The following is a 13693-nucleotide window of genomic DNA, read 5'->3' as shown; positions in this document are numbered from 1 at the left end:
AGTTTATTTCTCTGATGGCTGTAAGTGCCGGGGCTGGCCAGGCTGAAGCTGGGCACTGCGCCCAGGACTCGCACACGAGGAGGGACCCCGGCACGTGGAGTGTCCCTTGCGACACCACACCAAGTGCCCTCTGCAAGGCAACGCTCCATGTTGACATTAATTCAGTAATCCACTGCGAGCAGTGTGCCCATGCCAGGTTAAGGCAGTGGTGGGGGGGTGGCCTCCAACCTTGTCCTCCTGCCCAGTGCCTCAGGCTGAGGTTGCCGTCACGGAGGCTCACGTGGGGGCCACTGAGCTGGGAGGCGGCTTGCCCGGGGCAGCGGCCATCTGCTGCCCCTTTAGGGCAGGGCGGGCCAGACCAGCTTGCCAGGGCTGGCATCTAGTGCTGTCCCATTGAGCTAGGATTCCTGACTTGTGGCTGCTGCCCTGTTGCCACGGGGGGATCTGGCAGCACTGGCACATTCACTTCACGTGGCCAGCACCTCCGTGGGCCTCTCACGTCACAGCCTCACAGCACGGGCGCTCCTGGCACACGCAGACCACACCGTGGTGACGTCCAAGCCGCCTGTAGGGACAGGCTGGAGAGGCGTCGGGTACCCTTGACGAGCTTTGGGGCAAACTCCCCAGCAAAGGGCTCAGTAGGGTCTGGAGGTGGCCATGCGCCTGGCCACCAGCCCCCAGGAGGAAGCTATATGACAAGCCACAGCCACAACTTCCCGCTAGGTGAAGCTCCCACAGCGGGTCTGGAGTCACAGGGGCCTGTCCCCAGCGCCCCCCCCCACCCCCCGTGTATCTGAAAGTCAGCTCTGATTGTAGCTCACTCCCTAGGTGGCTGCAACGGCCAGTGTTGTGCTAGGCCCAAGCTTGGGGACACCTACACCCCATGTGGAATACCAGGCTTCAGTCCCTGCTGACACACCTGGGGAGGGCGGTCTGGTCCTACCACCCACGGGGGAACCAGGTGTGGGTCCAGGCTCCTGGCTCTGCCCTGGCCGCTGTAGGGCTTGGGGAAATGTGTGTCCGACAGACTTGATTCATTCCAGGACACAGCAGTGTCACTGGGACACAGCACAGGCCTTCTGGGAGTGATCCGCCGGGACAGGCTGCTGTCCCCACTTGCCTGGGCTGGACACACCCTAGGGGCACAGCCTCTAGCCCTGGGAGGTCAGTTGGCCAGCCCAGTATGGATGTTCCAAGTGGTGGTGAGCCCCTGGGGTGGCCAGGCCAGGCAGAGGACAACCGGAGCCCAGACTGGAGGCCCATGCCCCATCCACTGGCTCCCCAGAGCCCGGGGTTACCTGGCAGAGCTTCTAGCTGCCCAGGAAGCATGGCTGTGGGCACAGGGCTGGACAGCATGGGCCTCATCATGCCCAAGATGAAGTAGCCACAGGACGTAGGAGGGCGGGGAGGCGGCTGGCTCCTGCCGGCTGCTCCGTCAGCCCAGGGGGGTCCTAGCTGTGTGGGCTGATGGAGGGTACACGCAGCTGTGCCAGTGCAAGCTCCATGGGTGTGGCGAGGGGGTATGGGCACCCATTCTCCAGGGAATGAATGGAGATCAGGAAGGGCTGGCAGGTCCAATGTCTGTGGACTAGGGCACACTGGGACCTGTCCCTGTGGGACTCTGTCTCCACCACCCCTCCCCCCTGCCCACAGCATGCCCCGCACCCCGCAGGTGGCTCTGTCTGCCCCCGGGCCAAGATGGACAAGGACTTCTCCCACATGGAGATGGTGTGAGACCCTGCGGTGTAGCGCCTGCAGCCGGAGCGTCACCCACCCCAGGGTGCTGAGCTGGAAGGGCGGAGGGCCTGTAAGCCCACGAAAAACAGCAACGCTGACCACTGGAGCATGGTCCCTTTACTGAGAGACCAGCAGGGAAGTCTGGCTCGGCGAGGGCAGGCGGCAGAGTGGGGGTGCAGGCTGCACGGGCACTGCCCCGCCTGGCTCCCGGGGCGTCACTTGGCTTCGTTTGGTGCTCGGGGCGGCTGCCGTTGCCGCTGCAGCAGCCCCTCCAGGTGGTCCGCACGCCTCACCGCGGCCTGCAGCAGTGCGCAGGGTGAGCCCAGGGTCCCGCCCAGACCGGCTGCAGCCACCCCCTCCCCAGGGCGGCGCTGGCACCACCTCATGCTGCCTCCGCAGGCTGTCCACGGCCTCCTCCTTCTTTGCCAGGGCAGTCTTCACCCTGAGGGGGACACGGGGTGGCTCTCATGTAGTCCCTCAGCCGTGGGTCAGTGTGTGGCCCTCAGGGGACCCCAGGAAGAGCTGCCCTGTTGTCCTGTCTGCATGGGTGTGGCACCCGGTGATCCTGAGATGTACTGGAGGCCAGGCTAAGGTGGGTAAGGAATGCCCCTGCCCCTGGCCCCTCCAGATGCTCAGTGCGTAGGGTGGCATTGCACAGGGACCCCTCAGATCCCCCAACAGCTCAGTCCTTACAGGTCCTGGTCCCACGGAGCCCAAGCCTGTGGCACAACTGGGGTCCCGTGACGAGGCCACAGGCTCTGCCTACAGGAGGGAGGACCCACCCCTACCCCCGCCTGGCTGGGCACTGAAGGGCCTGCAGGCCCCCTGCCCACCTCCGGTGCACCTCGTCCAGCTCCAGCCGCTGACAGGCCTGCAGCGCTGCCAGCTCAGCCTTGACCTGTCGGTTCTCCTCCTCAGAGGCTGCCAGCTGCTTGGCAAACTCCTGGCGGACCACCTGTGCCAGGTTACCTCGCTCGGCAGTCAACCGCTCGCTCACCTGGGGGCAGGGCCGGGGGAGAGTGCCCAGGGCTGGTGAGAGAGGTCTGGGCTGAGGCGGCTGGGCTGGCATGTGTGCGGGCACGGGTGCGGGCTGGCATGTGGGCATGCAGGACACGGGCGCGGGCCGGCGTGTGGGCATGCGGGGCACGGGCGCGGGCCGGCGTGTGGGCATGCAGGACACGGGTGCAGGCCAGCGTGTGGGCATGCGGGGCACGGGCGCGGGCCGGCGTGTGGGCATGCAGGACACGGGTGCAGGCCAGCGTGTGGGCATGCGGGGCACGGGCGCGGGCCGGCGTGTGGGCATGCGGGGCACGGGCGCGGGCCGGCGTGTGGGCATGCGGGGCACGGGCGCGGGCCGGCGTGTGGGCATGCGGGGCACGGGCGCGGGCCGGCGTGTGGGCATGCGGGGCACGGGTGCGGGCCGGCGTGTGGGCATGCGGGGCACGGGTGCGGGCTGCCTCACCGCACGCTCCTGCTGCAGCTCCTTCTCCCTCTGCCGCAGCAGACCCCGCAGGCGCAGGGCCTCCCCCTCGGCCTCCCCCAGGCGCCCCTGCAGCTCGGCGCAGCGGCCCTGCAGCTTCCGCTCCGACTGCTCCAACTCCTGCAGCTCTGCCTCGTATTTGTCCCTGACACGCTGGACACTGCGGGCGGAGAGCAGGCAGGTCCGCGTGCCAGCACGGCCTCCGCCCGCCCCCTCACCGCCCCACCGCCCCTCGCCGCCCCTCACCGGCTCTCGGCCGCCCTCTCGCCCTCCTCCCTGGCCTGCGTCGTGTCGGCCTCCAGCCGCCGAATGACCGCCTCGATCTCCCTGTCCCGCTCCTGGCGGAGCTCCTCCCTCAGGGCCCGCTCGTGCTGCCGCAGCCAGGCCTCCTGGGGGGACAGGGCTGAGTCAGCACCCCAACATGGTGGGCAGGGTACCCAGGCGGCCCCAGACGCAAGGCTCACCTCCTTCTTGGCACAGCTGGCTGTCCAGGCCTGGCGCTCGGCCTCCAGCTGGTCCTTGAGGGCCGCCAGCTCCGCCTGCAGGGGAGGGGCCATGAGAGCCACCTGGGCCAAGGCCAAGGCCAAGGCCAGGGCCGCTGGGGTCGGGGCCCTCGGACCTGGTGCCGCCGCTCCTGCTCCTCCTGGCCCCTCTCAAACTCGGCCCTCAGGGCCCGGGCCGACTCAGACGTGCTCTGCTCCAGCTGGCGTCTCAGCTCCTCCAGCTCGGCCCGCTGCCTGCGGGGGTCCGGGGTCAGTGGGGGTGGGCGGCAGGGGTCAGCGGGTACAGAGTCGCCCTGGGCGGTACCTGGCCGCCTGCTGGCCCAGCCGCTCCTTCTCGGCCACCACCTCGGCCTGCAGCCGCCGCCGGTGCTGCTCCAGGGCCAGCTGCTCCTGCTCCAGCTGCTGCTCGAACCTGCTTGCGGGGGCGGCCGGTGGCAGGTCAGCCCCAGCTCCCGCGGCCCACAGCAGCCCAACCCCCACGGGGGCCACAGGCCTCTCACGGAGCCTGCTCGGCCACTTCTGCCACCACCTCTGCCCAGCAGCCTCTTAGGGAAGCCCAGGGGACCATGGGGTCGGGTGGGCCCACTGGACACTGCTGCCCACCCAGTGGACATGGCCGGACGTGGCCCTCAACCACCAGCCTGGTCACGCCTTGGAGCGGGTTCCGCCTGGGGAGCCCGGCCCAGCCCAGCGCCCAGCCCGAGGCCCACCGCTGCCGGGCACGCTCCCGCTCCTGCCGGCCCAGCTCCTCTTTCTCCTGCTCCAGGCGGACACGCAGCTCCTCCACCTGGCGCAGCTGCCGCTGGGCAGCCCGCTCCTCCGCCTGCTGCAGCTCCGCCTCGTGCAGGCCACGCAGCCGCCGCAGCTCCTGCTTGTGCTTGGAGATCAGCCTCTGCACCTCGGGCTCCAGGCCTGTGGAGGGGGGCATGCTGCAAGGGGACCCCGTGCCCCCCGCCTCTCGGCTCAGGTCCACGTCCTGCGGCAGCCGCCCCGTCCCACGCTAGTCCTAAGGGGCCAGGACGGGGCTGTGGCCACTGTCTGCAGCCCTAACCCTTCCTGGGACGGTCCCGTGCTGCTGCGGCCACAGCCACCGCTCTCTCCGAGAGCCCCCAGCCACCTGGCCCTGACCCCCCGCCCACCTCTGACCTGACCCCCTCACCTCTGACCTGACCCCCTCACCTCTGACCTGACCCCCTCACCTGACCTGACCCCCTCACCTCTGACCTGACCCCCTCACCTGACCTGACCCCCTCACCTCTGACCTCACCCCTCACCTCTGACCTGACCCCCTCACCTGACCTGACCCCCTCACCTCTGACCTCACCCCCTCACCTCTGACCTCACCCCGTCACCTGACCTGACCCCCTCACCTCTGACCTGACCCCCTCACCTCTGACCTGACCCCCTCACCTGACCTGACCCCCTCACCTCTGACCTCACCCCCTCACCTCTGACCTGACCCCCTCACCTCTGACCTGACCCCCTCACCTCTGACCTGACCCCCTCACCTGACCTGACCCCCTCACCTCTGACCTGACCCCCTCACCTCTGACCTGACCCCCTCACCTGACCTGACCCCCTCACCTCTGACCTCACCCCTTCACCTCTGACCTCACCCCTCACCTCTGACCTGACCCCCTCACCTCTGACCTCACCCCTCACCTCTGACCTCACCCCTCACCTCTGACCTGACCCCCTCACCTCTGACCTCACCCCTCACCTCTGACCTCACCCCTCACCTCTGACCTCACCCCCTCACCTCTGACGGTGATCTCCTTGATCCTCCTGGCCTTCTCATGGATCCACTTCTCCCTGCGGACTTTCTCGGCCGCGCTCATCAGCTCTTTGAGCTTCTTCATCTCCTGAGGACGAGGCCCGGGGAGTCAGGAGATGCTCCCGGGCCAGAGGCTGAGCTCATGCCGCAGGAGTGCAGCTGGCCTGGACCCGGCTCCCCACACAGGCCCCGGCTACGTGGGACCTAGGCTGGTCCTCTACCCCGGCCTTAGCCCCAAAGGCACCAGGCAGCTGCGGGGCACGGGGGGAGCCCCGGACACACCAGCTCGTGCTGCTCCTGCATATGGGCTGTCTGCTCCCGGTTCCGCTGGTCCCCAAGCTTCAGCTCGGCCACCACTGCTTCGCACTTCTGGCTTAGTACCTTCTTGTCCTCAATCAGCTGTGGCAATAAAAGCGGGGAGCTGAGGCTCTGCCCCGGATCGGGGGAACCCTTCTCCCAGGGCCTCCATCCCGAGCCTTAGATCTGTCAGACACGCAGTATAGACAGCCTCGGGCTTGCCCGGGACAAGTCACTGGGTCACCAGCCTGGGATGGGGACGGCCCCCTGGACATGTGGACACAATGACGCTGGCCACCAAAGCCACCTCTGCTCCGCACAGCCCTGAGCCTCATGCTCGCTGGGAGACTGGCTGCCCGGCAGCCCCCACGGCACAAGTGGACACTCCCTGGGCGGGCTCAGCTCGGGCAACACGGCAGAGCCTTGGGCTCCTCCAGCAAACCCGCCCCTCTGCACGCCTGGGCGGCAGGGCGCGTATGGCCGCACCACAGGAGCCCAGAAGGCTCTAGAAGCCCCGTGAGCCCCGTGCTACCTGCTCTGGCCCCAGCTCCTGTCACCTGGTCGATGAAGGACAGATGGCGCTGGGCAGCGGCCTCGTAGTGCTCCCTCTGCTGCCGCAGCTGCCTGTCCAGCTCCTTCTGGGCCTCCCGGACCCTGCGGGCGGTGAGGTCGTGCTGCTGTGCCTGCAGGGCAGAGGGGACAGTGCTGGCCTGGCTCCCCGGCAGGGCCAGCGCGTGGGGAAGGTGGGGCGGACGTTACCAGAGCCCTCCGCAGCAGCCCCAGCGCCTGCTTCTTTTCCTCCACTTCCAGCCTCAGCCGCATCACCGACGCATTCGCCTCCGGTGACAGCTCAGGGCACCTCGGCCCAGCCTCCGCCTCCTGCCCCTGTAGACACGGACAGGCCCTGGGCAAGCAGCCCACTGCTGGGGAGCGGGAGCTGGCTGGAGACACGCTGTGGGGCGACCCCACAGCCCCTCAGTTGGGAAGAGTCCCGTGGCCAGAGCCAGGGCCGCAGAGGGGACCCATGGGGCGCAGAGGGGACCCGTGGGGCGCAGAGGGGACCCGTGGGGCGCAGAGGGGACCCGTGGGGCGCAGAGAGGACCCACAGCATCAGGAGCCGAGCACAGGCCACTGACAGTGCCGTCCCCCGCCTGCGGAGAACCAGAGCAGCTGCCGGGTGCCCGTGGGGCAGCTCGCACCTCGCCCGAGCGGACCGGCCGCTCCTGCTCCCCGATCTCCATCTCATCCAAGAAGTTCAGGATGCTCTGCAGCTTGGCCTCGGACAGCAGCGTCCCGTCGGCAGCCTCGGACGAGGCCGCGTCCAGCTCCCCCAGCCGCTGCAGGTTGTCAGCCGTCAGCGAGCTGGTGGTGTCCTGCGGGCGGGACCGGCCCGGGCGGTTGGGGCCGCTGGGGAAGGGTGTGGCAGGGCAGGGCCAGGAGGGGCAACCAGCACTGGTGTCCCAGGCCTTCAGGGGCTGCTGCCCGAAACTGCACAGGCCAGCCTCCCCGTAGGCCTCCCAGGGAGGGGACGCCGACACAGGCCCCAGGTCACCTCGTCCATCCAGGCGTATCTCTCCTTGTGACAGGCCCTGGGCGGGGGAAGTGGCTCCGGCTCCTCCTCCAGCAGCCTCAGCGTGTCCAGCAGCTCGTCCAAGGTCGTCCTGGGCTGAACCTTGCTATGGGTCAGGTCCTCATTGGCGACACTGGGACCGGCCTGGGGACATGGGCAGCGGGGAGCCAGAAGGGCTGCTGATGACCGAGCTTGGGCCAGGGCCTCCTGTGCCGACTCTTGTGGCCGCAGCCACCCGACCACCCACCCCAGGGAGAGCTCCCTGGGCCACAGCCTCAGCCCTGACCAGGGTGGACCCCTCAGCACTACAGACCTGAGGCTTGTCTGCCGGGGATCGTGGGGGCTCGAAGGGCTGGCTAGAGGCGGCTGGGCAGGGACCTGCTGGACCTGCAGAGCTGACGCCGGCCCCTGTGTGGCAGGAAAATGGCCCATCACAGGCAGCCAAACAAGCCAGGGGCAGGTCCCACGGAGCTCCGATGTCGGGGTGTAGGGCCAGGGAGGCTGGTGCACCCCAGGACCCCAGCCTCTCTGCTCCAGGGGGTCACTTGGTCTGGGACCAAGCATCCAGGAGCCACCACGGATAGGTTAGCCCAAGACAGTGAGGCAGGGCATAGCCCTGGGAGCCCTGTGGGGCTGCACCTCCCAGCCAGCAGGAGGGAGGGGGCAGCAGCCTGTGTGTGCGGGAGGACAAGGAGGGGCAGAGGCCTGTGTGTGTGCGGGAGGACAGGGAGGGGCGGCTGGGCTCACCCCCATTGGCATTATTGGTTTTGATGGCAGGCCGGGGGGTCCCTGATGCACCGGCCCTCCAGGGTTCCTGGGGCAGCCCGGGCTCCGTGTTGCTGGACTTCTGGGCCCGCTTCTGTTGCAGCTCCTGGCAGGAGCAGGATGGGGGCCTGTGTGAGTCCCCCAAGGGAAGGTGGCCCCTAGCCCTCGCCCGGCCCCCAGGTACCTGAATGGCCGCCTGCCTGGCCTGGCGGGCCTTCTGCTCACGGGCCTTCCTCCGTGCTGCTGCCTCATGCCTGTGAGCATCCAGGAGGCTCTCTCGGGCTGGCTGCTGCCGCTGCTCCTGCACAGGCAGAGGCCATGGCACCCATGGATGTGCAGGACAGAGCCCCTGACCCCAGGTCACCAGAGGTCCGGGAACCAGGGCACACCCCTAGGGAGAGTGAGGCAGAACTGGCCACCTCTGCTCTTCCAAGGCCAAGTGTGGCCCCTGGGCTCTGCATCTCAGCCAGCAAGCTTCAGTCTGGGCTTGGCAGGTGGGTTACCCAGCCCAGGGATGGACACGAGGGCCAGGCTGGCACAGGGCACAACTCCAGGCCCCTTGCGCCAGCACCCTGGACGCACCTCTCCAAGTGTCCCCCAGGAGCAGCCTGGCATGACCCTGCACCTACACCGACCTCTCGCTTGGATGCCAGCAGGCGCTCCAGGCTGGCAGCTCCTGCGTGGTGACGCTGCACCTGCCGACGGTACCAGCGCTGGATGGTGATGGCAGCCTGGTTCACCTGGTGGATAAACCTGCCCAGAGGGCAGGACTCAGGACAAGCCCGCGTGGACCCAGGCCGATGGCCAGGCTCAGCCTGCTCCACCGAAACCCACAGCCCAGCCCGGGCGCCCCCGTCTCGGCCTCCTCCTGCTCCCACAGCCCAGCCCGGGCGCTCACCTCTCAGCCTCCTCCTCGGTCACCTCCGTCCTCCGCGGGCTCCTGGCCACTGGGGCCACGTCCCCTGCCGCCGGGCTGCTGCTCACATTCTTCGGAGCCTTCCGGAAGCTGCCACCCGCACAGGTGGCCGCCTTGACAACATTGCTGACAGCCAGAAACGGAGTCAGGCTCATCAACCCACCCCCAGACGGGCACCGGGTACCTCAGCCTGCAGCCCCCAGCAGTGCCCAGTGAGTACGGGGCAGGGCACGGCACAGCTGGCAGCTTCCCTGGCCCTGACTGTCTGCTCCCTCCTCAGCCCTTGGACAGGGAGACAGAGCGAGAGAGCCGTCGGCGCATTGCTCCTGTGGACCAAGGGCCAGGGGGACGGAGAGAAACCGCCCACCCGCCGCTCCACTCAGTGCCCAACAGCTCAGCACTGGGGCCACCCGCTCCTGCCCCCAAGCTGGGTCAGAGGCACCACAGCAGGACCAGGACCAGCACCCCACCGAGGGGTGGAGGGCTCCTGGGCAAGCTTGGCCCTTGCAGCGTCCACCGCAGCCTTACTTGAGGGAGGGAGCTGCCTGGTTGGAGCTCTTGGGGGCAGCACCCCTCTGCCCGGGAGCGTAGCGGTTGCGCACCATGGCGGTGACACAGTTGCCCACAGCTGCCTTGCTGCTCCTATGGCAAAGGGAGGGTCAAATGGCAGGGGCGGCCGCCTGCTGGGGCCACGCTGTGGGCAGAGCTTACATGCACAGGGAGGATTCCAGCCAGTGAGGTCAGTGGTCCTAATGGCCCCCCAGGCGCCCCCTCGGCACCTCTCCAGCCCCACCCCCAATGCTGCCCAGCGCCCCCCGCCCCAGGCTGAGATGGGTGGGGTCCTCTCTAGACGCCTGGCTGTGTGCCTGCTGCCTGGGGCTCTGTTTGGGGGCACATGGGCAGGGGCCAGGCCTTGGGTCAGGGGCCGACCAGGGCTCCGCACCTGTTGTTGGCTGTGAAGTTGGCCGCCAGGGCCCTGGTCTGCTCTCCGCCCTGCAGGTCTGACGGTGGGTCGCAGGCGTTCTCGCTCCGGGCACTGGGTGCCCAGCCGGAGCCCCGGGGCTCCTCACCCTGCACGGTGTCACACACTGCTCCCACTGGGCACCCACGCCTCCCGCCCCCACCCCAGGGCCATGGGCATGCCACCCTCACCAGCACATTCCACATGGCTCCCTTCTCGCTGGCCGCCTTGCTCAGCTTGGCCGTTCTCTTCCCCTGGTCAGGGCTACCCTCAAAAAGTGCCAGGAAGTCAGGGGGCTCCCCAAGCCTGCATGCAGAGAATACGCGTGACCCCAGCACAGCCACGTGCATGGAGGGGCGGGGGTGCGGTGGTCACAGTCATGGACTCAGGCCAAGCACATGCGGCCCAGCACCCCCAGTGCCCACCAGGACCACTCCCGTGGCTCCCACGGTCTGACACAGCCCTTGGCCCACGGTGTCTCTGCCTCAGCCCCGCCCATCACTGCCAGGCGTACACGCTGACTGATGGCTCACAGGCTGGGACTGCAGGGCAATAGGAGGGGCTGCAACCAAAATGGGGCCAACACGGGGGTCAGGGACGGAGCCACGGACCCCTGGAGAGAGCCACGGCCGGCCAGCTGTCAACACACCCCACGGGGTGGGCCCTGCCAGCGTCCTGAGGGCACAGTTGCCCAGCACACATACCACATGCATGAACAGCAGGTGTGGGCAGTGTTAGTGCCATAGGGGCCACCAGGATGCCCCATGCCCACACCAGCCAGTAAGCAATGGGGCAGAGCTGCGGGCTGCAGCAGGGGCCCTGGGCTCACAGCTCCATGTGGCCGCCCCACCTGCACTCCAGTGACAGGGCACAGGCCATCACTCTGAGCCCCGAGCCCTGCAGCTGGCCTCAGGGCTCACGGGTCCAGTTACCTGGGCGGGGAGCCGGGCCATGGCTGGCCAACCTGCGTGGCGCTGCTGGACCTCCGGAGGTTGTTGATGGCCTGGGAGTCTGCGGGCCCCGCTGCCTCCTACGCACAAACGGGACACAGCAGTTAGGGGTCCGCTGTGGCCCCAGGACATGGCCTACGCAGGTGAGGGGCTCCTGGCCAGGCTGCTGAGACGTGGCCTTCTAGCAAGGGCTGTGTGGGCGCAGAGGAGCAGAGACGAGGCCTGGCCAGGGCTGTCAGCATGGTCACCACCTTCGCTGACCAGCAAGCTCCCAGAACCCCAGGGCACCTGGGCCCGTTTCTTCACGTGCTAAGGCCTGGGCTCTGGTGAGGAGTTCCAGGCAGGCAGATGGCCATGGAGCCAGAGACCCCTAGGGCTGCCGCCGGCCTCTGCCTGGACCCTTGTGGAGAGACAGGAGATGCTGTGGGGGCAGAGGGCAAAAGAGGGCTGAGTCACCAGGGTTTGTGTGGCTGCCAGCCGATGGTGCAGCAAGGGGCATGGCAGGGTACAGCTGGCAAGAGCCAAGGACCAACAGCTCGCCCATCCGTGGGACCTCATCCGGGCTCGGCTCAGACCCACCGTGGAGCACGACAGAAGGGCGCCTCAGCAAGCACATGGAGAAGGCGGCCAGCAGAGTGACATCGCACACTAAGCCTCCACCTGCAACACCAGCGTTCCACGGTGCCAGTTCGAGTCCCGGCTGCTCCACTTTCAATCCAGCTCCCTGCTTACGCAGCTGGGACAGCAGTGGAGGACGGCCCAAGTGCTTGGACCCCTGCCCCCACATGGGAGACCTGGACAAAACGCCTGCTCCAGTTATGGAGCCATTTGGGGCCTAAATCACCGGGCGGCCAGCCTCCCTCTGCTGACCTTCTCTCTCTACAACTCCTCCAAGTAAATAAGTAAGTAAATCCTTTTCAACGTGTTTGATTTTGGTGCAGGAAATCTTGAACTCCAAGAGCAGTTTTCTGCGGAAAGGCCATCTTGGTTGACTTCCAGACGCCTGTCTACACTCCAAGGACACAGACACACGGCCAGGGCTGTGGCCCTGTGTGCAGATCAGACAGGGCACGGGACGCCCCCAGGCCACAGCCTGGCTTCCAATGCCCGGACACCGGCCTGCAGGTCAGCCGAGAGGCAGGCCTGGCCCCCTGCAGAGACTCACCTGTGACCTGCTTCAAAGCATGCACGGGTGTGGGGTGGGGGTCAATGCTTGGGGGCCCCGACCTCGTATGAGACACCTGTTCAAGCCCCAGCTCCCTGCTAACGTGCCTGGAAGGCGGCAGGTGTCTGCCCCGCGCCCCTGTGCAGGAGGCCCTGATGGAGCGCCTCAGTCCAGACCTGAGCCTGGCCCAGTCCTGGCTCTCGCGGCCCCCTTCAGAGTGACCCAGGATGCAGGCTCTCTCTGGGACACGGCCTCCCGAATACACAATCTTGTAAAACGCGCATGTGGGGTGACTAAATGACTCACACACATCAGGGCGAGGGGCTCCCCAGGACGTCAGGGGCAGGGGTCCACTCCCTGACAAGTGCCACAGGGTAAGGGGGCGCCTTGGAAGGAACTGGGAGACCAGCAGCAGCAGAGTCACAGGTGGATCACGACACGCGCAGAACAGAACTCCAGGCCTGGCCTTGAACTCGCTGTGGGCCCACACTCACCAGCACTCTGCTCCGGGGCCTGCTGCCCGAGACCACCGACACCGAGCGGACGAGGGACCGACAGGTGGAGGCGCTGCCCGGGCGCCGGGACACGGGCGGGGGCAGGCCGGTCAGACACAGGTCCAGGGCCTCGGGGCTACTCTCGGGGGTGCTGGGGGTCGCACGTGAGCTTCGCATGGTGGACGGACGAGGCAGGCCCTGCGAGGGAAGCCACAGTGAGCCACGGCCCCCGCAGCTCAGGCTTGGGCCACCTGCCTGGGAGCGCAGAAGCCATATCTGAGCCCATCTCCGAGGTGAGGCTGGGCAGCAGCGTGGACAGCGGAGAGAGGCCGGACCTCCCCGGCGAGGCCAGCCTGGGATGGCCCCACACTCTGGGCGGCTGCTCCGTGAGAGGGACCGGGGAGGTGAGCGCCGTGGCCTCGGCCAGCAGCCTGGGTCGCCGAGGCGACACCGGACACACCCGGCTGGTAAACACAGCCTCTCCATGGGAACCTGGGAGCCGGCGCCAAGGAGGCCCGGGGGGCCACCTCGCCAGGAAGGGGCGGCATGGGCGGCCTGGCTCCCAGGGTCCAAGCGGGGCAAGCCCGGCGCTCCCCTCTCCCCGGGCCCGAGGGGGCCGGACGGGACTCCATGCTGCCCCCCGGGAGCGTGCAGAGCTCCCCGCCTGCGTGCACCCCGCACCTGCGCGCCCTTGACCCAGGCGACCCCCGACCCCTCTCACCTGCGCGGGCCAGGCCTGGGCGAGAGGCCCGCGGACGCGGCCGGCGGGAGGACGCGCGGACCGGGGACCACAATGCGGCGGCCACTAGCAACCAGCCGGGCCCCGCCCCCGCTGTCCGTCACGCCGGCCCGCCCTCCCTGCGCGCACCTCTCCACGATTGGACCTCGGACCGCCAGTCCTGGCAATGCCGGGCGCCCGTTGAGCCTCTCGGCTGTCCTTCACAGGGTTCCAGCGTGCGATTGGACAAGATCCTAGGGGGCGGGGTTTGTGGGGGCGGGACCAGAACCGATGGAGCCGAAAGCAGCAGGGCAGAGGCGGAGCCAGAGAGAGCGGGCGGGGCGCGGCTGGCCGGGGGCGGGG

The 13693-nt window shown here is 68.2% G+C and overlaps 1 protein-coding gene across 1 annotated transcript; it reads right to left on the bottom strand.

The window, feature by feature from the left end:
* Positions 1–1846: 1846 nt before the first annotated feature.
* On the bottom strand, positions 1847–13365 carry CEP131 (centrosomal protein 131). Its single transcript, XM_040989372.1, has 26 exons — positions 13334–13365; positions 12613–12810; positions 10936–11033; positions 10195–10309; positions 9986–10113; positions 9571–9684; positions 9025–9168; positions 8762–8879; positions 8311–8427; positions 8109–8232; positions 7675–7769; positions 7344–7505; positions 6991–7164; positions 6551–6676; positions 6349–6474; positions 5777–5893; positions 5480–5582; positions 4431–4632; positions 4025–4132; positions 3837–3954; positions 3682–3756; positions 3464–3606; positions 3200–3377; positions 2571–2734; positions 2119–2179; positions 1847–2036 (listed from the first exon to the last, which is right to left on the bottom strand). The coding sequence occupies exons 2-26, from the start codon at positions 12787–12789 to the stop codon at positions 1953–1955; spliced, it is 3171 nt and encodes a 1056-aa protein (XP_040845306.1). The 5' UTR covers positions 12790–12810; positions 13334–13365; the 3' UTR covers positions 1847–1952.
* Positions 13366–13693: the final 328 nt, after the last annotated feature.

This window comes from Ochotona curzoniae, unplaced genomic scaffold (genome assembly GCF_017591425.1).
Source record: "Ochotona curzoniae isolate NIBS_2020 unplaced genomic scaffold, NIBS_Ocur_1.0 contig_523, whole genome shotgun sequence".
Classification (NCBI taxonomy): Eukaryota; Metazoa; Chordata; class Mammalia; order Lagomorpha; family Ochotonidae; genus Ochotona; species Ochotona curzoniae.
Note: the sequence above shows the minus strand (reverse complement) of the source record. Positions and strands in the feature narration are given on the sequence as shown.

Bases quoted from the DNA above. Each gene is read 5' to 3' on its own strand.
- CEP131 (XM_040989372.1), bottom strand. From the start codon at position 12,789: ATGCGAAGCTCACGTGCGACCCCCAGCACCCCCGAGAGTAGCCCCGAG. The intron at 9,685-9,985 runs GTGCGGAGCCCT...CCTTTGCCATAG, and splicing joins AACTTCACAGCCAACAACAG to GAGCAGCAAGGCAGCTGTGG. The intron at 4,133-4,430 runs GTGGGCCTCGGG...CCCCGCAAGCAG, and splicing joins CGGGAGCGTGCCCGGCAGCG to GTTCGAGCAGCAGCTGGAGC.